This window comes from Mirounga angustirostris, unplaced genomic scaffold (genome assembly GCF_029215605.1).
Source record: "Mirounga angustirostris isolate CCGP_5_RB_7025 unplaced genomic scaffold, mMirAng1.0.hap1 SCAF_13, whole genome shotgun sequence".
Lineage (NCBI taxonomy): Eukaryota > Metazoa > Chordata > Mammalia > Carnivora > Phocidae > Mirounga > Mirounga angustirostris.
This window is the reverse complement of record NW_026991721.1, coordinates 93,991,068-94,015,768: the sequence shown is the minus strand read 5'-3', so window position 1 is coordinate 94,015,768 and position 24,701 is coordinate 93,991,068. Positions and strand designations below refer to the sequence as shown.

Genomic DNA, 24,701 nt, shown 5'->3' with positions numbered 1-24,701 from the left:
TGTTCATGGATGGATTATATCATGTTGAGGGAATTGCTTATCTCAGCAGGTAGAAGAGGGACCTATCTTGGCTAAGACCATCCTTGCAGCCAGGAGAGCCCATCCCCAGGGACCTCGGGACTCCGCGCGGTTACGGTGACGCCCGGCAAGGTGGGGATGATGCTGAGACCCTGAGAGCTTCCCCTCCACGGCGGCCCAGGGCTGCAGGCTCGGCCTCCTGTTGGGGCCGGGCTGGTGGGAAGGAGAAGTTGGGCCCACGTGGATGAGAGACGGGCAACTATCCTGGCCAAGCACCTACTGACCACATCACGGGGAAGAAGCCTTGGAGAGAAACGGCCAACAGGCCTCATGACAGCAGGGGCATGGGTGGGAGAGGCAGGCTGCCACCACGTGGGCCCCAGCAACCCCACCCAAGAGGAGGGTGGTGGATTAGGGGAGAGAAGCCAACCTATCTCCCACCCCTGCGATGGCTGGTCTCTGAGCACAGGAGAGATGGTGACCATTAGAAGTCCCAAAGCTGGAGAGGGGCCTGGATGGGGCCTGGCTGACGGGGGGACGGAGGAGGGGGTCCCCCTTCCACGCAGATGAGCACAGTAGCGAGAGCAGCAGGATCAGCCGGGGAGGGCAGGGGTGCCAGGGCCTCGGTGTGCTGCCTGTCTGGAACTCACGGGGCCTCGTTGGACCCCATCCCATTGCCTTTGTTGACATAGAAGGGCCGGTAGTGAGACTGTCGGGGAGGGGAGGGAAACAAGAGTAGTTAGGGAGGGCAGATGGCAGCAGAGCCGACCAGCCAGACCCACCCTAGCCTCACGTCCCCCCGGGGAAGCAGCGGTCCTCTGAACCCATGGTTCTAGGGGCCTGTGGCCCAACCCGCAGGCTCTATCTACCCAATATTATCAGAGTCTCCGGGTTCATATCCCACTCAGAGTTCATTCCCGCCAGCCGGCTGATGAGCATGAACCTCAGCCCCTCATCCAACCTTCTCTCCATGGCCTAGGAGCCCCCCTCCCCGCCCCAGCACCACCAGCTCCCTTTCGCACAGCATTGTCACCTCTCCAGAACTGCGCTGTGCTGTTACGTGTGCCCTGTATGGAAGGACTCGTGGGGTTTTTACAGCCGCCCAATTAAGTGGGTTCCTATTACCATGTCCATTTTATAGATGAACAAATCAAGGCACAGAGAGGCTAAGAAACTTGCCCAAGGCCACCCAGCTGGTGAGTAGGGGAGCTGGGATTCAAGCCCCGGCAGTCCAGCTCCACAGCTCCCCCACGACCCCCACAACCCCACCCATGTCTCCAGATTGCTCCTTGAGTCTCAAGGGCATCAGGCATTTGCTTCTGGGCTCTCCGCATGATTCCTCTGACAGAGAGGGTGCAGAGAAGGCAAATAACTGCCCAGCCCAACACGGAGGTGGGGTCCCCAAGCCCAGCCCCTTCGCCTCTCTCATCCTGGCCCCTCATTCAGGAAGCGGTCTCAGCACAGAGCCGGCAACAACCTTCCCAGCTCTGCTCTGCTCCCAGTCAGCTCCCTGGTTCAGGGTCATAGCACGTCAGAGCTGGATGGGCTATAGAATCATCCAGGCCCCCGACTCCTGTTACAGTTGTGAGAACTGCAGCAGAGGAAGAAAGGCTCGCAGGAGGCCACACAGCAAGTGGGTACAATGGTGAGGGCCACACCCCAGGCATCCTGACTCCCAGGACAACCTCCCTCCCACGCGAGCACCTGCATCCATTCTTCCGGCGCTGCATGCTAGCCACAGACATGGGAACCCTGCCCTGCCAAGCAAGTGTCTCAAGACGGTAATGAGCTTTCTCTGCTGAGACCCAGGCCCTGGGAGGTGGAAGAGTGTGTGGTAGGGAGGGCAAGGACTGAGTCCAGGAGCAAAACACCTCTTTTTTTCCTCCCCATATCTGCTTTTTGCAGTCCTGCTCTTGCAACGCCCCTGGGCCCAGCTCCAAATTACACACGCAATCACTTAGCTCCCATCACCAGCAAATTAAAGATTCTCTCCAATTAAACCAGCCCCAGTTGCCGTGGCCTGGAGCAAATCACCTCCCCATGCTCTGACCTCCAAATGCAAAGATGGCAGGGAACTGGGGACCTTAGCCCCTGTCCCCGGCTGAGCCCCTGCTGCCACCCATATCCCCCGGCAGCTGTCTGTCTGCCTCGGCCCCAGGAGAGAAGCTTTCAGGGCAGTGGAGTCAGCCTGTGAAGGAAGGCCCTGCTCACTGAGGTCCTGGGTGGGGGTCAGGTCGGAGGGGCATCAGGGACCACCGTATCTCAGTACTGCATTACAAAACTGCAGAAACAGAGTCTCAGAGAGGGAATCTGACTCACCTAGGATCCCCTGAGCTGGCCAGACCCCAAGGCCACGCTCCCCTCTTGTGTGGTTCTTCAATTCCCAGTTCAGGGACATTAGCCATTGAGCCCCTAAATATCTCTATTCCTGACTTTACAGGCTCTGCCTCACCATGTTATCACCCCAACGTCCTCTGTGCTGTCAGAGCTGGGGAATGGCCCCAGGAAGGTGGGACCCATCATTAGGATGTCTGTCCCCTGGACTGAGCATTTCACACTCGCAGAGCTGATGGGGACAAAGTCCCCATTCAGCAAGTACAGACACCCAGCAACCATTTGCCAAATTAAAGAATCAGGGCTGCCCACTTTACAGATTAGAAAACTGAGGCCCAGAAAGGGCATGCTTACCCAGATGCACTGCCTGTTAGCCCTGGGTCTCTGCTACCTTTCACTGAATGCAGGAATTCAGGCCCTGCTGCCCCCTCCCTCTGTCCGATGGCCCGGGGAGGTCACATCCTCCCACCACCTCCCCTGGGTGATTGATGACCAGCTGCCCCCCGGGGAGCCCCGTTCAGTGCCCATTCGGGACATGCCTATGCCCAGACAGGCTGTCCTGGCAGCCCCTCACTCACCAGCAAAGTCTGCTTGCCAGATTTCCAAGTCTGGGGCTGGGCCTTGGGGCTCTGGCTCCTGATGAGGGAAGGATAGCCTGCAGAGACAGGAGGCACTGGTCGGAGGAAGGAGGGCTGGCTGCTGGGGCCTCCGGGGAACACAGCAGCATGGGTACCATCTCCAAAGTGACCACCAAGCTCCAACCAGCCCACTACCAAGGGCAGCGACCCCTGAAGAGATGTGCAGCAGCTGGGGGGTGGGCACCGGGGGAAATCCTGGGGAGGCTGGCCAAAGGGAGGAGGCACCCAGGCAAACAGAGGGCGGAGGAAAAGGCCAGGTGGGCTGGGCCAGGCGGCAGGGGAGTGTCGCCTCCAAATCCAGGTCCGGATCAGGATCACATTATTCCGCAAGGATGTCCCCCCATGAGCCCTGAAGGTTCAGACCGCGGACCCCGCCCCTTCCCATGAGCACAACTGGCCAGGGTCTCCACCGGGAGGCGCCCTTTCCAACGGACTATGCTGCACGGCCAGGGCTCCCCCTCCCCACCGTGCAGACCTTCGCACAGGTCTTCTCGTTAACCCTCACCCCGTTTCTGGGAGAAGTTTGCCCTGAGCTGCACCTCCAGGAAGCGGCAGTCAGGATGCGAACCCAGGTTTTGCTGGATGCTGAAGCCCATCCTCATGTTCCTCCTGCCCGGTTCCAGGGCCTCTCGCCTGCCCGTTCTAGGAGCAGGAGGCTGGGGCCAGGGACAGGCAGTCACTTGCCATGTGGCTCAGGTCCACGGTTAAGACCGCAAGCCCACGGGGCCCGGAGCACGTGGGTGCTATCTGGGCCTGGTCCTCCCACCTGCCCTGCTCCCCCTCAGCCCAGTGGGATCTGTAAGGAGCTCTGGGCCACAGAACTGTGGAAAGCACTCCTGGTCTCAGCCATGGGCCTGCAGGGACAGGCCTCGGGGCCTGGGAAGGAACAGACTATGACCCCGACAGGAGAAGCTCAAGAAATAAATAGGGTCTGTCCTTGGTTGGGGCAGCCCAGAGCCCCGTTCCGGCTACTGTAAGGGAGGATGAGCCAGCCAGGCTGACCCTTCCCACCGTTTGCATTTAGCAAGAGGGTGGAGACGGAGCAGAGAACCCGGGTCTCTCCCTGCATTGGGGGTGGGGGGGCAGCCTTGGAAAGAGGGTTTCATGGGTCCTGAGTGGGAGGTGGAGAGAGGAGGAATTCAGATCTCAATTCGCAGTTCCCAGAAAGAAAAACCCACGCCAGCCACGCAGGAGAGGTGAGGATGGGGATGGGGGCAGGGGGTGGTCCAGAAGACCAGCCTTGTGCAGCAGACAGAAGTCCAGTGGAAGGGTGAGCTAGGGATGGTGCTGGGGGTGGGGGGGGATGCATCCCTCTTCCAGCAACTCTGGGGAGGAGGACCAGGACACCCTAGAAGTGGCAGAGAGCCCCAGAGGATGTCCCATCTGCCCTGCTGTGGGAGAGAGAAGGGGAGGGAAGACAGGCAGGTACCAGGATTATTTTTAAACCGCCCACTGCCGTCCAGTGGTTTGGAAAACTCTGTGGTGGCCTGTCCCAAGGTGGTGAACTGATAGGGGGCTTTCCCAGTGCCTGCTGGGAGAGAGAGAGGGATTAACAGCACAGCCTGGTCCCAGAAGGGGCCAGCAGCAGTCACACCTCAACCTGGGGTGCTGAGATGCGGGAGCCTCCCTCCAGGACTGCTGGAGTAGGAACAGGTGGGGGCCAGCCTCATGGGCGGGGCTCGGTGTATTTGAGGAGGGGCTCTCCTAGGGCAAGGTCTTTGCGGGGCGGGGGGCGGGGGGGCGCTGCAAGCCGATGGGGAGATACTCTGGAGCGTGAAAGCTCCAAATCACACCGGAGGTGACCGTCTTCCCTGACCTGTAGCCTTTGATCTAGGCTTGACCAGAGAGCAGGGAGGGACTGCTGGGAGCCAGACAGGTCAAGGCATGTGCCAGAGTTTCCCAGGCCTGGCTTGGGGAGAGGACATCCCCCGGGGGTCTTGCAGGCTGGGTCCCTCCAGTCATATTCACCTTCTAAGGTGAGCAAGGTGAGCCGGTCCTTCCAAGAATCCCTGCCCTGGGGATAGGCTGGGATTCCAGCCTGGAAGGGACAACTGAATGATAAAGCCACCTTCGAAGGCCACTGCTTGGGGGCCTGCCTGCCCTGCCCTCTCTCTTCCCTCTCCCTGACCCCAGCCAGCCCGGTATCCTTGCATCCAGGCCAGATGGTCTCGGGCGTCAGAAGACAGACTGGCTAACACCACAGCCCACAGAGCTGCCCCTAGGGCCTTTCAGAAGAGACAGGAGGGGCCTGGCCAACTCAGCCTGGTCTGGGGAGCTGAGTCAGACTTGGGAGGCTTTAGAGATCTAGTCTAGTCCTGCCTTTCTGGAAAAGGGCCTGACAGGACTCTGGCTCTGCAGGATGTGGCAGGCTGCTACGTGGCCACAGTGTTCTAGAGTCAACGGAGGCCGGCCGGCACTGGCTGAACAAAGCTAAACTTTCTGCAGCAGGAGGACTCAGTTAGGCCTGATGGAAGCCCGCTGGGGATGTCAGGGGCAGGGGTGGGGTGTGGCGTCCCCACCTCCCTGACAATGCAGCTCATTGTTAGGGACCAGCATTCGCTGAAACAAGCCCTGGGCTCAGGCTCCCCTGACAGCTGAGACTCGGATGGAGGAGGCAGCTCCCTGGCTCTCAGGTCGGGGTCTGTCCCCTCCAGGGTGGGTGGCTGGTAAGGGAGGGAGCGGAGGCTAGAGCAGAGCTTGGAGAGGGACAGGAAAGGCAGGGCGGGGCGGGGAGAGCTCACCTTTCAGGGAGAAGGAGGAGCTGCCTTGGACTGCAGGCCCCTCATCAGAGTTCTGAATGGTGGAGGAGTATTCCCAGACCCTGGAGCTGTAGTTACCTGGGGGGCACAGCAAGGCGCATCAGACCCGCGCAGCCTGGCATGGGGGTGGCGGGCAGGGCGAGACCATTTCTGTGAATCTGCCCAGCCCCTCGGCACGCTTCCTGCCAATCCTTCCCACCATCAAAGTTGTCCTAAACCACCAAGTGTCGGCCAGTCCCTGACGCCCCTGAAGGCCCACGGTGCTCAGACTCAGGTACCTAGTCCTTAACCAGCACACAGCCGATTTCGGGGGCTGCTGCCTGCCTGCCCCCCTCACCACCACCTCCACTTCCTGGCTTCACCTCCCTCAGCAACCCTCCAACACCCCACCTTCCATCTGGGCTGCCTCTGAGCTCCCGCCAACACCCCAGGCTCTCTCTTGCCCTAGGCACGATGCAGATACTCCACCTGCTTCCCATCCTTAACAAATGTGCTGGGTCTTCTGGTGTCAGCTTCCCTGTCCTCTTCCCCCAGTCTGTGTGTGCCTCAGCCCCAGGCCTCACGTCACTCTGCTCCCCATTTGTCCCCCCGTGTTATAGTGGCAAGTTTAATTGGGGGCAGGGGACACACCTATCTGGCCCAGCATCACATCCAGCGCCTGGTGTGAAGCCTGGTCCCTAGGAGATTTCATTGTATGGTTGATGGGTGAATGAAAGAACAAATAAATAAATATAAACACATGCTAAAACTTGGGGACAGAGGCAGTTGGTACAAGTCCTGACACTCTGTTTGCCAAGTGGAAGAGGCTGACGAGGGTCCGCTTAGAAGGACGCCCCTGCAGTCTAGAGGAGAGAGGCAGTGGGGAGGGTGTGGAAGGAACAGCAGGAGCACCATGAGGGCACTCAAGTCTGGGGGCTTCAGAGCCCCCCACAGATGACGCACCTGCCCCGGGCCCGCCCTCTCAGCAGCCCAGAGCACTGGGACTGTCCCCAGTCAGCTCACTCCATGGCGGAGGGCCCAGTCCTGGTTGGTGGTCCTCTCCCACAGCCGCCTGCAGGAGGGCGGGGGCCTGACATTGGGGCTCAGGAGTCAGAGGCGGCTGGGGGTGTCTGCCCGCCCCACTGTGAACCCCTGCCACATCCCAGTGGGCCCATCCACCCAGAGCTCCAAGGGGCCAGAGGCCCACCCTTTCATTCACTCGTTTGTCCACCCCTCCTCTCTTTTGACTCATGTTCCCTGAGCCCCTCCTTCTGGGCCGTGGGATTGCAGTAGTGAGCCAGAGAAACCCAGCTTCTGCTCTCCTGGAGTGCACAGCCTATCGTGCATGTGGGAGTAACCATGGGCATCCAACCCTGACACAGAGGCCTGGCCATTGCCCTGTCTACAGGTGCCCCTGACCCTCCAGATCTCTCAGGGCCCGTGTCCTCACTGAAGAAGCCCCCCACTCCCCACCTGAGACCTCCCGGGGCCGTGTCTGGTGGAGCTGCCCCAGGCCCACCCTCCCTGCACATGTCTGGCAGGCACCCCAGAGCCTCCAAAACCCTGGGCTCTTCAAGCGCATGGCCCTACACTTGGCACAAGGGTGCCCTCGCCACACTGGGCAGAGGGGTGTCTATGCTCAGTAGCTCTCCCTGAGGAAGCCACGGCTCCACCCCTCAATCACCTTTTCTGGGTCTTAAGGACGTGTCCCTCACCTGGCATGGCAGCAATACGTCCTGGATCTCCAGGGACGGCCCTGCTTTGTGTCCTACCATCCATCCCGCTTGCAGAAACTCTAGTCTGTCTTAACCATCATGATTTCTCAACACAGACGTGCACCCATCAGCAAAGGGCCCAGGTCCTCTGCAGGTCCTTGGGTCACAACACTTGCTAAACATAACCCCCCCTTCCGGTTTCCCTGACTCACTGTTCAGGGAGAAGAAGATCCTATGGACTCAGGGATTTCCAGGCTGCCTCCCCACAGCCTAACTGATGATGTCACACACCATCACACACACAGACACACACGCACACACACTTTGAGCTCAGTAGGACTCCTCCCTGCCTGTCTCTGGGTCCCTAAGCCCATCCCACCTCTCCACATTCCCCTCACATTGGGGAGTCCAGCCCCCCGGCCCCTGGCCCACCCCCCACAGGCCCTGCCCCTCCTTGTGCTGAGCCACTCTCTCACCTTTGGTGCCATAGAGATTGTTGAAGTTCTTCTGGTTGGTCTCCTTGGAGAGGCGGCTGGGGGACCCCGGCTGGTAGGCTGTCCTGGCCCCACCTGTGAAGCAGATGAGCTGAGTCAGCTTCAAGGCAGGCCCGTGGCTTCTGACTTGAGGGGGTTATGGGGGACTCCTTGTCCCCAGACAGCTCCTACTGCCTGTCCCAGGACCCGGGGTTCCACCACTAAGACAGCTCCTCTGGGTCTAGATTAGGCAGCTGCTTAATTTTCCCTCCTGATCAGGACACTTAAGAGTGAAAGGAAGACTATTAGTAAGTAAGCAGGAGCACCTGGAGCCTCCTGCATAGACAGGGACGTATGGTCACCCTACTTGGGCGGCTTTGAGGATCACCAAGGCTGGAGAAGCCGACACCTCCCTCCTGAGCCAGTTTCTGTGTGACGGAGACCCCAGAGGCTGGGAGATGGGGTGCCTGTGACAAAGGAGGATCATGGCAGCTGTGGGGGGCACAGGTGTTGGGCCCTTGGCCAGGTGAGGGCTCGCCAGTGATGATGAACCAGTGGCCACAAACATCTCCCAGGTGCTCCCCCTCCAGGAACAAGACCTCACATTGCTCAGGAGCCTCCGAATTTGGGTTCTCAGAACAATCTTGAGAGGATGGCAGAGTGGGCTCCATACTCCCACTTTACAGATGAAGAAGGCATGCTCCCCACATGTGTCCGGGTCCTTCGATCAGCTCCTCCCCTCCCACCTAACGAACACCCCGCTCCCGGATCTGGCCTGCCTGGCCAAGCACCTGCTGGTCCTTCTGTAAGCCTCTGCACCTATGGGTCCTCTCACCTGGGTGGCCTCTGTCCATCACGGTCATGCCTCTTTACTGAGCACACTGCCCGTCTTTCAGGGACCTGGAAACCAGCCTCCACTGGGAAGTCTTACTGCCTGAGCTCACTGCCCCAGAGCCCCCAGACTCATGCCAGTGGCCCTTGGGTGGCCTTATCTCCCAATCCCCTTGCTGACTCTCCCTGGCCCTTCCCTTGCCTCTACCCTGAGCCTGGGAGCTCCCAGAGGGCAGATTTCCTCCTTCCTCCTGTTCTCAGTGCAAGGGCAGGGACACCGGATGAACCTGTTTCTTCCACCTACAAATATCACCTCCTGACTCAGTGACAAGCTGAAAGACTTCCTAGCATCTGAGCTGAATTTCTCTCCTCTCAGGACCAAGGTCCCCAGGTCCTGGCTCAAGGACAATATCTTGGCAGGTGTTCCTCCCTCTGTCCCCTGTTGCTGCTCTGTTCCTCTCCCCACAAACTGCAGTGGAACCCACACCCCCCTCGGTCCCCTACGGAGCTGGGGGAACCAAGCAGGGACCAGCTGAGGGGATCAATGCACATCGGGGTCCTCAGAAGGACCGACCAGGGCAAGGGACACTGGGGAGGCTGGTTAATGCCGCTCACCGGCTCAAGGATTGGGCTGCAAGGACAGCGCCCTGGGAAGGGAAGGGGCCAGGCTGGCTGGCCTGGCCCACGCCAAGAATGTGGGGCAGGGGGGACTCGGCTGCCCAGGTGCCTCGCCAGGCCTCTGCCAGGGCCCAGGTGTTGTTTTCAAATTGGGTGGAGCAACAGAGGTTCCTCCCGCTGAGCTCATCTCTAAATCCCCTACGCCCTTCCCATGGTGTGTGTGTGTGTGTGTGTGTCTGAGGTGTATGAATCAGCGCTCAGGCCTGGGCGCTCCCCTGTCCCCAGCCCCTTCCCCACATCTCCCTGCCTCCTTTCTCGCTTTTCCCCACACCCCACTCTTCTGAAGACCACTCCATCACGCGTGCACACACACCCCCTCTATCTGAGGGCTGACACACCTGGCTCACCCCCCCTCCCCCTTATGTAACGGTCATTGTTGTGGTTTGTTGCTGGTGCAAAAAGATGCAATAGGTTTCCCCAGGCCAAGGACAGGCAGGCTCCGGTCTATACTCCACCCAGGCTGGCACAGGCCGGGACCATCCAGGATCCAGAGAGGGAGGGCTAAGGGCCAGGCGGCATGCCGGGAGGGAGAGGTGAGGAAAGGTAGACCAGCTGGCTATCTCCCTGTCCTTGAGGAGCAGAACGGCCCTCCCCCAGGACTACAACAACGCAAGCAGGAGCAGAACACAGCTCAGGCCCGGCAGATGGTTGCTGGAGAAAATAGCAGCCAGAAGACCCTCTGGAAGGAAAGGGAAGGATGTGTTCAGACTGGAGGCAGGGACTGGAGGGGAGGGAAGCCAGGAGGGGCAGGTGCCGGTAATTTATCTCTAACCTGGATGCTTCTGAGGGAGGAAGAGGGGACTGTTTTTGCTTCCACCAGGACAGCAGGTATGCGCCCGGACTTCCGCGGGCAAACCCAGTGACGGTCACTCTGGCAGGGCAGAACCCGGCTGAGTCTCCGGGCCCATGGCCCTGAGGGGCAGGCTGCTCTCTCTTACCCTTGGGTGTGAGGTACATGGAGTATCTCTTCATGGTATCAGGTGTGCCCCACTCGCTTGAGTAGCTGTTAGTGTAGGTGCTCATATAGCGGTGGTCAGCCCCTGGGAGAGACAGAGACCGGTCATCAGAGGGGCAGGTGGGGAGAAGCGGGCCCTTGGGGGCACCCTGGGCTCTGCTGAGTCAGCCCACAGCCCCTCCGTCCCAGGCAGAGGCGAGGTTCTCCAAACTCAGAGAAGACCACACCCTGCCCAGCATCCCCTCTGCTCCTGAGCTGCTAGGACGTGAGAGAGGGTCTGCAGGGATCCATCTACTTCCTTGGGCTGACCCCCATGAGTAAGACCGTAGGCACAGCACCTCGCAGTTTACAAGGTGCCACCGACATCCATCTCTTATTTGTTGGAGATCCTCACGCGTCAGACCAGGAAACTGAGGCTCAGGAGGTAAGTGAAGTTATTTGCCCAATGTCACATGGCCAATAAGGGCAGAGTTGGGGTGTGAGCCCTCATCCCTACATCCTCACTTTGTCCCATCCACTGTCAGCAGCCCACGGGGATGGAATGAGTTCCGAGCGTCGGCCTCTGTGGCCAGGGATCCAGCCAGCTGAGCAGAGGCGCGCAGAGGGGAGTGAGCTGTGTGGAGGGGCCCTGACTCTCCCCACTCCACTCCCCAGCCACCAGTATACCCTCAAACCCAGACAAATCGGTGGTGCCACGCTTGCCTTCCCCCAGCTGCCCCGCACCCCATTCCTTCCCCATCTTCCACATTCCCTCTGCCCCTCCCTCTCCCCCGGGCAAGAGAAGGAATGAGTGGCTCGGGCCCTCATCCTTCATCTCCACCACCTGCACCTAGCAGGGGTCTGACACACAGGAGGGCACTCCACGACAAACACGTGTCCTCCCAGGTGTTGGCCTGGCCCTTCCCACAGTGCTCCCCACCCCTGCCTGCCCCACAAGCTCAGGATGATGGTGGTCAGTCCCTGGGCCTTTGGGGTTAGGACTGAGTCCCTGGTCTGATGGGTAGGCTGGCATCCAGGAGGAGAGGAGGTCTGACTCTCTGGCCTCCCATCCCCCCCACCCCGCCCTATAGCCAGACACACTCCCAAGAGACCAACATGGAGGCCCCGGGGCCCCAGGCCCAGGTGCAAGGCCACTGACATGATCAGCACCCACCCTACTCCTCGCAGTGCCTCCCTGCACACTTTGCACAGGGCCCAGGGCCACAGCTGCTCAGAGGCCATGGTCAACACAGTTATGACCTAGAAATGGCACAGCGCATGAGCAGCAGGCAGAGGTCCCCGCAAGGCTCACAGGCCACCCTGGCCCAGTCAGGGCCACCCTCCTCCGTCTGGGCAGACCTCAGCGGAGGGGCTCCACCCCTGGGTTTGTACCCCAAGGACCGTGATCCTCACACTCCCCAGCCGCTCCGCTCGGCCACCAGCCACAGCAACTTCCCGGATGGGAAGACACGGGAGGCCGAGGAGCAGAGTGTGAATCCTAACTACATCCCCTGCTCAGCTGCGTGCCCTTTGAAAAGCTACTTCTCTGAGCCTCAGGCTTCTCATCTGTGAAATGCGGTGCATCCTGCAGGGAACGTGAGCCACGGTAAGTGAAGCGCTCACACAGAGCCGGCGCACCGGGAGTCCTCGGTCACTGTCGGCCACCACGGCTAATGCCATCGTAATTGTCATCAGAAGGAGGATTTCCGGATCCGAAAGCCACTGGAAGCCTAACGATTGTCTTGCTGCAGTGCCTCAGGGATCCTCAGGTGTGACTGAATGTCCCTCACATTTCACAGGGACACTGTGTGATGTCACCATCACCAGGATATATGGATGCCCCCCTAAGCCCCGGCCCATCGGCACACTATTATCCCCGTGTCATCCCCAAAGAATCACACGCTCCGCCTGGAGACAAAACACAGGGACCGCTTCCTTTTGGGTGTTTGGGGCCAGAAGTGTCCTTAAAGCCCTGTGCTGGGCCTCGGCCACCGGGTGGGGCCTTGGGGGAAAGTGCTCCAGCTTCAGGCCCTGAAGGGACTGCGCTGGGCTGCTGAGAAAAGACTTAATGGATTAGTTTCTCAGATGAAGAGGCTTTCGGTGAGGTGATTCACCTGGCCTCAGTGGGGGACGGGACAGCGTGACTCAGAAGAGAAACTGTCTTCAGGGGAGCGGGTGAATCACTGAGACACATGTGTCCCATTGTCCCCAGCCCAGCCCGTGAGGCCAGGTCCAGCCTCCGGGTTCAACACCACTCAGTGCGGCCATGGTGACAGGTCAGGTCTCCTTCCCAGCGTGATGCAGTTCTAGGTCACGTCTACTGGAGTCTGCAAAGTCACCAGGTTAGCACCTGGCCCTTACAAGTGGCAGCATCCACACAGGTGCTGGGCTGGGCCCCATAATCAGATGTAGCTCTGAACGAAATCAGTCCCTGGGTTTGATGGATGACCCACAGAGAGGAGACATCTGTGCAGCTAATGCCCAGATGCTTGCTGCCCTTGGGGGCCCTCGTAACACCACATAACCTTGGCAGCCGGTTCAGTGGAGGGTTACAATCCCTGAATCCTAGTCCCAACACCTTGCGTAGGACGGGCGGTTTGGGACAATGAGAGGCCGGCTGGCTAGATGCCAGCCCAGGCAGCAGGGATCGGCCTGGGAGGAAAGTGCCTACGGCCGTGGGGCAGGCCCACAGAGGACACCTACCGTTCTCCATGTGGTTCCTCTCGATGAAGTTACGGCTCAGTTCCGCCTTGCACATCTTCTCAACATGGCGCATGCACACATTGAGCAGGTCATCCTTGAAGTTGCCAAGTGACTGTCCCAGGCCCTCCCCCTCCAGCAGAACATGGTAGGTAGGCAGGGGTGGGGGGAGGGAGTAATTGCTCATCAATGCACCAAATTCCTACCAAGGAAGGAAAGAAGCCATTAACTTTCTAGGTCTTTAGTAGCTACGGGGACACTTCTCTGCAGGGAGCTCTCAGTCCAGCTGGAAGGCTCAACGCTGGGAGCCTTGTGGGTTCTAGACACAGCTCGGCTATGAAGTAGCTCCACTTGTCCTCACCTCATACCTTTCTCCTTCTGTAAAATGAAAGGGTTTGACCAAACTCCACTAGATGCTAACATCCCTGATGGTGCTAGTAGTCAGATATATGACTCCACGGTTCCCACCTCTTCAACCAGACATGTCATCCTACCTCACAGGGGTTTCTGAGAGCAACACAAGCTGTGACATCTTTGGGAGTGAAAGCACTGAGGAGATGCAAGGTATTTCTAGAATGTTCTGGGTCAGTCATGGTGCTACCGCCACCTTTACAAACTACCCTCTAAGCCTGCCTCTGCACTTTGTGCTTCTCGCCTCCCTTCTCCCCTCGCCGGAGAGTCCCTCCTCTTTCTGAAACCTTTATGCGCCTTTAAGACCTAGTTCAAATTCCACCTTCTCCACAAAGCTGTGTTACATTACTCCAGCATGCTTGCCCTTCCCAGAGCTTCCATGGGCACTTATCTCCTGAACCACACGCTTTATCATTTAATTACATACTCTTCTATATTGCTCTCTAATTGTACAGGTCTTATCTTCGCAGCTGGATTGCAGCTCCTTGGGGGCAAAAACCATGTCTTATACTTCTCTATTCTACACAGCACCTACCAGAGTCCTGGGCATGCAGTGGTACCCGAAACACTCTAGCAGTTGGAAGGATGAGTGGATGAATAGACAGACAGATAAGGTCAAGGATAACACATAGGCAGCACTTCTATGCCACGCCCCATACCCAAAGCAGACCTCACTAATCAACCCCACAACTCTTTCCTACTGAGCCTGGAGCACCGTTAGTACATATCAACTGAAGTTGGTACAAGGTGATATTTGCGTGCCATCTTTGGGGTAGGTAGGGAAATGGCTCAGATGGAAAAATTAAGTGGGCAGATGGAATGGAGCTTGGAAGGAAGGATGGATGGATGGATGGATGAAGGTTCTGGGAATGTGGATGTAAGGATTGAGGGATCGAATGGTAGAGGAGTTGCTTTGTACCTGCAGAAACAGCACCGAGTCACTGATGCTTTGCATCTGCTCCCTCGTCTGCTTGTCCTCATGCAGCACCTTGGCCCTCTCGTCCAGAGCATCCACGATCACCTTTATTTGGTCCACGGCATCCTGCTCCCGCTGTTCCAGTGTAGCCCTCACTTCCTCCTTTTGCTTCTCCAGGTCCCGCACCAGATCCTGGAAGTTTTGCTCCAGGAGAGACTTCTCACTGGTGGTGAAGCTCTGGGTCCAGAGTGAGAGGAGAGAGGAAGGAGGGTTTCGGGAATTTTAAAAACCTCCCGAGTGGGGTGTATCTTTAGGTTCCCAACCCAGAGTCAGAACCAGGACATTTCTACTGCCCCAACCCAGCAAGCCCGTTTGGCTAAGGATCTCATTCAAAGGCATCTTTGAATGTCAATAGAGATGGCCAGGTTCATTCACAGCCCACTCTTCTTTATCTATCTGTGACTCCTCCCCTGGGTGGGTTGACTTGAGCCATCATTCCAACCTTGGGCAACTCCATGGACCCAGAAGATACCCCATGAGTCAGGTGGCGCTCAATGAAACCTCAACTAGAACCAAACATCGTTCAGAAAGTGAATTGACAGGCTGTTTATGTAGCCAGGGTCAAGAGTCAGTGATTTCAGATAGTGGTTTGCAATTACTCAAACCATGGCAGACATGTATCCATCCAGCCATACTAGCACCAGTAAAAGGACAAGGTCATGCATTTGGTGGCTGGGTGGTCTGGTGCACGGAGTAGACACTGGAGGACACACCGGAGGACAGGTTGATCTAGGTTCTTTATTTGCTGGGATGGTGTCAACTGAGCATTAGCTGACAGACGAGATTCCACCTGAATGCCTGGCCCGGACTTAAAAAGGGAATTGGTGGGGATGCCAGGGGGGTGGGAGAACCCAGAAGAAAGAAGTGTGGAGTATAAATGGGGGCCTGAGGCCTGGAACAGGAGGCAACGCCTGCCCCCTCCCAGGTAGGACAGGCGGGGTGAGCATACAGCAAGACCATGGCCCCAGGGGCAGCTCACCTTGATGCGGTCCTTCTCCTTCTGCCACTTCTCAGCTTCATCCTCAATCTCGATGATCTTGAGCTGCAACTGTTCTTTTTGCAGGGACAGCTCTGTCTGCAGAGAAGGAGCCAGGGTTAGAGAAGTCCGGCGGGGGTAGGGAGGTGCAGGAGCATCAGAGAATCAGGGAGTGGGCCCAGCCAGGGAGCCAACTTGGGCAGGGCTCACCACTCAGCCCTTCAGCCTGTATTCTGCAAACAGTCACTGGGACCTCGGATATGCCAGGCCCCAAGCCTGTCACCAGGGATCTGGCAATAAGTCAAACTGTTGGATGTATGTCGCTATAAACTCGGGCCTCAGGGGCTAGGCGTCCCAGCCATGTCTTTATAAGGAGTAAACCTCTGCCACGTCCCCCCACCCAAAGTGAGCAGGAAGGTTAGTTCATTTATGGGGTTCCCACTCCTTTCAATGGACCTGAGGCCACCAGGGAGGGAAGGAAGCTTCTACCTCTTTCAAGCTTCAGGGAGAAAGGGGACCCAGCCCAGCCCAGTCCAGCCCAGGGAGTGTCCCATGGCAGGAACAGTGTGCAGCATTTCTCTGCCATGACGTGGGACCTGTGTTGCAAGCAGGAGCCCAGGCTGCAACCAGCAGGGATTCCGTCTGGACAGGCACAGCTGTAAACCTGTTTATGGGAAAGGCCGTGCAGTCCGCAGTTTGGGCAAGACAGGGACTTCTTTTCGGGGTCGGTGAGGTGGGGGAGGCAGTAAAGGGAGGAGGAGAGAAGACAAACAGACTCCAGGGATTCCCCACTCAGGGGAGGACGCAGCCTGCTGGGGTCTGGGGGTGGGGTTGGGAAGAGGACCGACGAGGTGCCTTGGGATGTGAGCTCTAATGGATACGGAAAGTACGGATAATATTTTCCTTCCATTGGGTTAATGCCTTCTCTGGAAAGCAGCTACAACAGAGACAGAAGGGGAGGCATGAAGCTAAGGCCAAGCTGATTCAGCCAGGCCAAGAGGCACCTCTTTGTTCTGCTGGGACCCCTGCCAGTGATCTCAAAACATCTTCCAGCTTAGAAAGACTGGTGGGTGATCTCCACCCGCAGGCAGGAAGACTAAGGCATCCAAGAACGCCTTAGGGTGCTCACAGTCTCCCCACTACCTTTTGAGCAGAGTTCCACGCCTTTCTCCAGCTATCTCTTTGAGGAACCCACAAGAAAAGTCAAGATGAGGAAGCCACAAGCCACTAGGAATGTGAGCTCTGTTGGCAAGGAGTCCTGAGCGGGGTACAGATATGTCGCACCTCTGGAGGGCTCCACCAGGCCGACGGGGTGCTGACTAGGGTCCCTCCACAGACACCCAGGGAAGTGGATTGGGAGTGGAGAGAGCTTCCCTGGCTTTCTTGGAAAGGCTGCCCAGAGGGTCAGGGAGCAGGTGGAGAAGATGGGGAAGGCCCGGACGAAGAGCTGTGGAGGTCCCGGACAGAAAACCCCTGATCCCACCCCACAACCCCTCTCTGCCCACACTCCTGGGCTCTCCAGGCAAGGAGACTCCAGGTTCTCAGGTAGCATCTGCCCCACCAGCAATGGGCAGCAAATCCCGCACCATGGAAAATGCTATCACCAGAGATGGACAATGATTGTCAGGAGGAAAGGAGTGAAAGGAGATGAGGGTGGGATTTGGCCTAGTTTCTGGAACAAAGCTGGGGAGAAGCCAGGAGCCAACAGACACAGTGCCGGGAAGGTGGAGAGCAGAGGACAGAGAGCAGATCCAGTGGCCTGGAAGGATCTGAGCCATAAAGAAGAGACAAACGACTGGACAATGGGTCTGTGCCAGGCACCTTGCCCATCCCAGGAGAGCTCCCAGCAAGGCCCCAGGTGAAGGGGAGAGCCGGAAGCCACCCCACTGCAGCTGACACCTCCTGACCCGGCTAGAGAGGGGGCATTGGTCCCTGGGTCTCTCAGCCCTACCTCAGCACCCCCAGAACAAGGTCTGATGGATGGGAAAGCAGAGAACGAAAGTTCATTCACTCCCATGCCCCAGGGCCTGTGGCTGAGGGTGGGGGAGGGCAGCCCTCCCATGAATGAGCACGGGTGAGCCAGGAAGGACCCCACCCAGAGCTGGGACTGGGAGTCCAAACATTTGAATCCAGTTACCACCACTTCTAAGCAGGTGGCCTCTGCAAGTGACTTAAGTTCTCTGTGCCTCAGTGGCTCTATCTTTTGTGGACATAGTGAGAGGTCTGCCCCCAGAGGCCATGGATGAGCTGGGAGTTGGGAGGTGAAGCTCTCAGAAAGTGCCCGGCACAGAGAGAGCCCCGGCCAGAGGTCCAGCGTCACGCTGTGCGGGGCACGGTCCCTGGGCTAGGAGCCGTGCCGGGTGCTCTCCCTCCTGCTGGGCTTGGAAGAGAGGGTGCAGGCCAGTGGGGCACAAGTGAGCGGGCGGGGGGGTGGGGTGGGCAGGTGTGATCAGGGGAGGCCTCGGTGGTGTTCAGCAGTGAGGACGGCAGGTGCCGCTGTATTGGGTCCGGGGATAGTGTGTAAGCTGTCGGGGTACAGGGAGAAGTGTGGGCCCAGAGGCCTGCATCGTGGAGAACTGACACTTGGAGGACAATGGGGAGAACAGAGCAGAGGGAGGGGACGGGAATGAGGGTAGGCTGACCTTGCCCGTGGGAAACGGTATGACCAGAGAAGGTTAAGGCCAGAGGACTCATGTGGGGTGAGCAGAGGTGCCGGGGCTACCTGCCAGGAGCCATGGGAGCATGAGGCTGGGTCGGGGCCTGCAGGTGAGAAGTCTCACCCGACAAGCGCGGATTCACTGGCCCAAGAGCAAGTGCAAAGGAAGGGGGTTAGAACAATGAAGAGCCCAGGCCAAGGGCAGAGGGAGTCAGACACTGGGGGTCCATCCTGCAGAAGAAAAGGAAGGAAGCAGGCAGCAGGGCCGGCTGAGGTGTGACGAGGAGGGCCAGAGGTGTTGGCCAGTGACCCAGGAGGGAAGGGCGGGAGCAGCCGATCTGGAAGCATGCAAGGGCAGGGTCGAAAGCGGAGACACACTGTCTGGAGCAGTGGGCGGAAGACTCAGTCAGGGGGGAGGAGAGACTCGGCTCCGTATTTCTTTGGGGCACGGGGGAAGTCGGACCCAGGCTGGGAGGGGGCCTTGCAAGACCAGACTTGCAGGACACAGTGGGCCCGGGGAAGGGGCCTTGGACTGGGAGCTCCGTGCGGCTACAAGGGTCCCTTCTTGCCTCTGGGATGAGGGCTCCCCTCTGCGGAGGAGGCTTTGGGGTGAGACCCCTGGGGGTGTATGCAGCATCTGTGTGGCTCTTGGCAACTTTTCCCTGCTAACAGGGCTGCCTGAAGCTGGAAAAGGCAGATGTGGGAAAGAATATAACATAGGAAGGCTCCAAGATAGTGGGTTCCCCCACAAAACTAGGAGAAGGAAGGACACTAATTGTATTATTGAGCACCAGCCTTTTTCTTCTTTCATCTGCAAGTGGTGTTACCCCATTTTACAGATGCAGAAACTAAGGCCTGAAAAGATTAGGAACTTTGCCCAAGTTTTCAGAGCTAGAAAGCCATTAAGGCCAAAATGTAACAATAGGAATCAGATCTCATTATGTGCCCTCTTAGCCTCTAGACTCTTCTCTGAATCTTCCAGACATTGTCCTCCCCTTCACGCCTGCTAACTTAAGCCTGCCTAGACTCCCCCAACCCACAGATGGTACAGTTTGGCCATCCTGCCTCTTTCCTCGTCAACCCTTTTTCCTCCCCGCACCCTCCTTCTCGCCCCCTGAGGCCCCAGCTCTCTCTCTCCCTCTCCCTCCTCCCTTGGCATCTGACGAAAGCCCCTGATATCTGATGGGACCTCAGCTCCCCCACCCCTCCATCCCCATCTACACCTCCCTCCTCAATTCCTCCCACTCCCGGTTCCTTCCCTCCACCCTGCCCAGGCCCATCCCTAAATGCCTCCTTTGTTCCTTTCTCCCACACTCGTCCAGTTGCCTCTCGTTCTGTTGCCTGGGATGGGCACGGAGGAGGCCACCCTGCCCGCAAATCCCTCTGGCCTTGGGGGAGCAGAGGTTTCCCTGAGAGCAGAGTGATGGCACAGCAGCGGGGGGTGCCCCAATCCAATGGGCCTTCCGCTGCAGACACCCCTGAGCACTCACTTGGACAGGTGTTACCTGCATGGCCCCCAGGGAAGGGGGGATGAGGCTGTGATCCTCCTCAGGCTTGATTTAACCACATGGGCCGTTGGCTCTGATATTTGCCAAATGAGCCAGTTAATTGCCAAATTTGTATTCTCAGGCAAACGGTAATTATCTGGATAAGAATCTGAAATGCTGGGTAGATTTCCCCATTTCCACCCAGATGTCAAATAGCCCAGTACTAGTCTGCGTGATGGGGGCTCCCAGTCCCTTCTGCTTCCTTGGGTGTCGGGACAGGGACCGCGCAAGACGGGGTAGACAGAGTAGCACCCAGCTGTCTCCAGACTGGCAGTGGGCCCTTGAGAAAGTCACCCCACATTTACCACGCCTCGATTTCCTCCTGGTGATGTTGGACAAGATACCTGATTCCCAACCTGGCTACACATCAGCATCACCAAGGGAGACTTAAAAATACAGATCCCAGGCCCCAACCCCCTGAATGAGAACCTCCTGGAGAAGGGCCCAGGCAGCTGAGTCTTGATTCTCCAGGTGATTCCAATCTGAGGATGCGCTCCCCCCCGTCGCGCCCCCACGCTCCCCAGGATAGCCTGCCATCCTGTGAAAACAAAGTGTAAAATGGTAGAGAGGAAACTGCCATCAGAAAAGTCTGAATCCTGGCTCTGCCACTCCATGCTGGGACTCTGGAGAAGTCTCTTGGCATCTTTGGGCCTATGTCTTCATCTCTAAAATAGATGCGGTAGCCCACACCCTGTGGTGATGTTGTCAGGAGTGACAGGTAAACAGCCGGTGCTCCATAAAAACCGGAATGTCTCCTCCCCTGCCTCCTGTCTCTAAAGAGGTTCCAAGATAAACTGCTTCCCCTCAGCATCCATGGAGGTCACCCCTCTCTGTTCTCGCCCACCCTGTCCCAGAGCAGGAGCTCCCCCACCAGCCCCTAACAGGATCCTTCCTGATACGATGCAGCAGGAGGGACTTGGGATAGACAGAAGGATGGGCCATGAGACACAGAAAAGGATGGGGGCGCCTGGGTGGCTCAGTTGTTAAGCGTCTGCCTTCGGCTCAGGTCATGATCCCAGGGTCCTGGGATCGAGCCCCGCATCGGGCTCCCTGCTCAGTGGGAGGCCTGCTTCTCCCTCTCCCGCTCCCCCTGCTTGTGTTCCCTCTCTCATTGTGTCTCTCTCTGTCAAATAAATAAATAAAATATTAAAAAAAAAAAAGAGACACAGAAAAGGATGGATAGGTACACTGTAATCTCATCAGCCTAATCCAGCCTGGGGAATGTCCAGAGGCAGAGGAGTGGACATCTGTAGGATCCCTTCTAACATTTGGAGTGGAATCGGAACATTCTGATCTTGGATCCACCAGAGAAGGATGGGCATGTTTTCACATCAAGTGGCCTTTGCTCCAATAGGGCCCCCGCTCAGAGGCTACAGGCAGAGTCGAAACCCAGGAGATGAGCACCCACGGTCCGGCTGTCACCTGCAGCCTCGTGCAACCATTCAAGATCGGTCTCAGATGACCTCACCCGGGCCTTCACCAGCTGGCCTGCTGAACAGGTTCTGGACAGGGCTCCTTGCAAAAAACTGTGTGTGGGCTGATGTTTGGGTCTACAGGGGATGCCTCCAAAGGAAGCCAGGATTGACATGCTTATTCATTTCAATCAGTCAACCCACTAACCCTGCTCGGTACCAATGTCCCCCACGTCTGACATTCCAGCAGAGCCAAGCCTAGACAAACAGCTGTGCTCCAGCCCAGTCTCCTGGCCACCCTGCACCCCTCCTTGACCACCCCTATGCCTCTGGGGTGTGCGTGCAGACAGACAGACACACACACACATGCACGTGCGCACGCGCACACACATGCTGTCTGAAGCTCCCGCTGTTTAAGTCACTCCAATTGATCAGACATTTTCCCCTGAAACCCCTGTAGAGCCCACATATCCTGAATCCCATCTCCTCAATGCCCTTCCCCTCAGTTGCTCTCAAATATTGGAAGAGAATTAGGGAACTTCTTCCTTACCCTCTACTAGCTTGGACAGGTCCCTCCCTCTCCCGGGGCCTGTGTCTGCAAGGTGAAGGAGGAGACGGAGGAGATTGCTAGGACTCCAGCCAGCCTCCATCCTGCCCGCTATGGTTTGATGTTGATCTACAGTTGCTTCTGTGTAACTGGGTGGATGCTCCCCGGGCTTGTTTGTGCGTCTGAGCTTTGCCTCCTGACCTACATTGTGAGCCCTCGAGGGCGAGGGCTCTGTCTCTGAGTCCTACAGTGGCTCCGAACACCTGAAGGTGAACTCCAAGTTCCCAGCGCCTCCACAGAGGGCTGCCCAAGACCCTTCAGCCCTCCAGGGGTACTCGGGTATTCTTTAGGTGACACTCTGGTTTCAGATGCAATTTGCGTGCAAACCCGACATATAAAACAGATAAATAAGCGTGTATATTGCTTGAAGTGGAAGTGGGCACCTGAGGCCACCGCCTTCTTGGCACCAATTTGCCCCCCTCCTCATCCCTGACATTTCCAAGAATCCTGGGACTCCGTGGGGGAATTTGAAGACCACCAATCTAGTCCAACACCTTGGGTTCACACACATAGGGAAACCAGGACTGAGAGAATGCAAGGGACTTGTCTGTGGTCCGATGGCTAACTAGAGGCAAAAACCAGGGCTGGAACTTGGTTGGCTCTCCCAGAACCTAGTCTGAGGCTCTGCAGTTTTTTGGGTTGCACCAGATGAAGATGATTGCCCCCTTGGTTCTGTTGTGGTTTCCCAAGGAACCTCCTGAAGGATGGGTTCCACCGCCCTGCCCCGTCACTGTCTCCCAGCCCGAGGCTTGAGGCCAGACTGGGGTGGGGTCACCGGGGAATTGGGAACACCTTCCTGGGCCAAACAAGGCTCCTGAAGAGGATCTTTGCGTCTTTTCCCATTTGTAACCCGTCTCTCTCTGCCCACGGGTGTGGGTGAGGGGCACAGAAAAAGGATCAGCTAACTCTTGGCCAGGAAGCCTGGGCGGGGAGGGGTCCCGGGCTGCCCCAATCGGAGGCGTAGAGAGAAGCTGTTGAGGAAGGCCACGTCCCCCGCATTGAGCACCAGGAGGTTCACCCCAGTGGGGGGCTGCCCAGTATCTGTGGGGCAAGGGGCAGCAACCCCAGCTGAGCCTTTGGCCCAGAACGCCTTCTCTCCGTGTGCAGCCCTTTCACAAGCCTCCACAAGCTTCTGCTCCTCCCCAGGGAGGTCCGGGCACCGTCACACGGACAGCCATCATGCAGATGCACTTGCCTGTCCCATATACAAACACAGGCACCAAACACCCGCTGCATATACAATACAGACACATATATGTACGTCCCACCCACCCACAAACTGCAGCCCTCCCCGAGCAGCGTCCCCTGACAGGCACGTGCACCTGCAACCACACACATTGAGCGCCAGGAGGTTCACCCCAGTGGGGGGCTGCCCAGTATCTGGAAAAAAAGCATTTAAGTGGACCCCAAATTCCCTCCTCCTCACCCACGACCCCTGCCCCAGCGCTCAGTCCTGCTCAGGTGGTAAGAATTCTCTCTCCCTAAAATAAAAAATAAAAAAGAAGAAACACTGCAGCCAGGCACAGAGCCCAGGCTTGAGCCCGGATGGATTCTCTGATCCGATTTGAACTTATCCTGTGACCTTGATCAAGCCCCCAGTCATTCCTGAGCCTCCATTTGCTCATGTAGGCAATGCCCCTGTCTCCTGAGGCCTTAGAGGATTAGGGAAACCCCCTCTGGCCCCCAGCGTGCAGGTGCAGAGGGGCGACAAATGGATTCGGAAAGAGCCAGGGACAGCAGAGACTCAAGGCCCCAAGCCCAGGAGCACCCAGGGGAGCAGATGCCCCTGCGAGTTACCTCCTTCTCGGCCTTGGCCTCTTCGACGGTCACCGTGCTGTGATTCTTGTGCTCTTGGAACATGCAGAGGTAGCAGATGCAGGTCTGGTCCGTCTGGCAGAAGAGCTCCATGGTCTTGCCGTGCAGGGGGCACTTGCGGGCCTCGAAGTCCCGGATGGGCTCGAGCAGCTTGTGGTCGCGGAAGGCGGCGCCCTCCAGGTGGGGCTTGAGGTGCGGCTCACAGAAGGAGGCCTGGCACACCAGGCAGGACTTGACGGCCTTCTGCTTATTGCCAATGCAGGAGTCACACAGGACCTCCTCGGAGCCCGACTTGGAGCGCAGGAGGCCGCCGTTGGCCCGGGGGTAGCTGTTCCGCCGGGCCTCCCCGGGCTCCACGATGGACACCATGGGCTTTCGGGGCTCCGAGAAGATGGACTTGCGCAGCTCCCCCTTCTCGGCGAAGGAGAGGGGCGGCTTCCTGCTGGCCCCCAGCTGGAGCCCGGCGTAGGGGGACCTCTTGCCGTCCCCAGAGTCCATGCTGAAGTAGCTGGAGCCCTTGTCGTCCACGGACTCGACAAACTGGATGATGGGCCGCCGCCACTCGTTCCCCGAGAACAGGGAGCTCTTGCCCTCCCCTGTCTTCAGGGCACCGCCCAGGCTCTTGCCCTCGGCCGCCTCCCCGCCGTGCCCGTTGGTGGTCTTGGCATCTTGGCCTTCGGCCTTGGCCCCATTCTCCAGGGTACCATTGGGGCCCAGGGGGTTGCGGGCATCCCTGGCTTCCGGGCTGGCCCCGTTGCTTCTGGAGGCATCTGTGGCTTCCATGGCCCGTCACTTGGCTGGTGTGTTTGGGACTTGCTGGGGCTGCAGGTGGGTGACCTCTCGGGCTGGCGTCTGCGCGGGGAGTGGGTCAGGTAGCCAGAACCCAGAGACACACCTATAGGGAACAGGGGGGAGGAGGTGGAGGAGGAGGGGGCGGAGGAGGGGGCGGAGGAGGAGGAGGGGAGAGGAGGAACAACCAGCCCAAGCCTGACGCAACGGGCCTGGAGAGCCGGCGGCTGGCTCCCGGAGCCAGCAGAGCGCCTCATTACACAGGGGGCCACGCCCTGCACATTCATACCTCACCCGATTTCTAAAGGACGTGGGGTTTTGTTTCTCCCCTGGTTTAATTATTTTCCACAGCTCAGCAACCAGTCTGCCTGCTCCTTTCTGACGCACCTTCTTCTCCCGAGGAAGCGGGGGACCTCTGTCCTCCTAGGTGGGCAGGCTTTGCTGAGCCAAGGG

At 58.2% G+C, this 24,701-nt stretch overlaps 1 protein-coding gene across 1 annotated transcript; it reads right to left on the bottom strand.

Moving 5' to 3' along the window:
* Positions 1-664: 664 nt before the first annotated feature.
* TRIM29 (tripartite motif containing 29) lies at positions 665-24,242 on the bottom strand. Its single transcript, XM_045892881.1, has 9 exons — positions 23,442-24,242; positions 15,426-15,521; positions 14,390-14,623; positions 13,063-13,261; positions 10,364-10,465; positions 7,920-8,012; positions 5,732-5,827; positions 2,931-3,007; positions 665-727 (listed from the first exon to the last, which is right to left on the bottom strand). Exons 1-9 carry the CDS (start codon positions 24,240-24,242, stop codon positions 665-667), a joined length of 1,761 nt encoding a protein of 586 aa, XP_045748837.1.
* Positions 24,243-24,701: the final 459 nt, after the last annotated feature.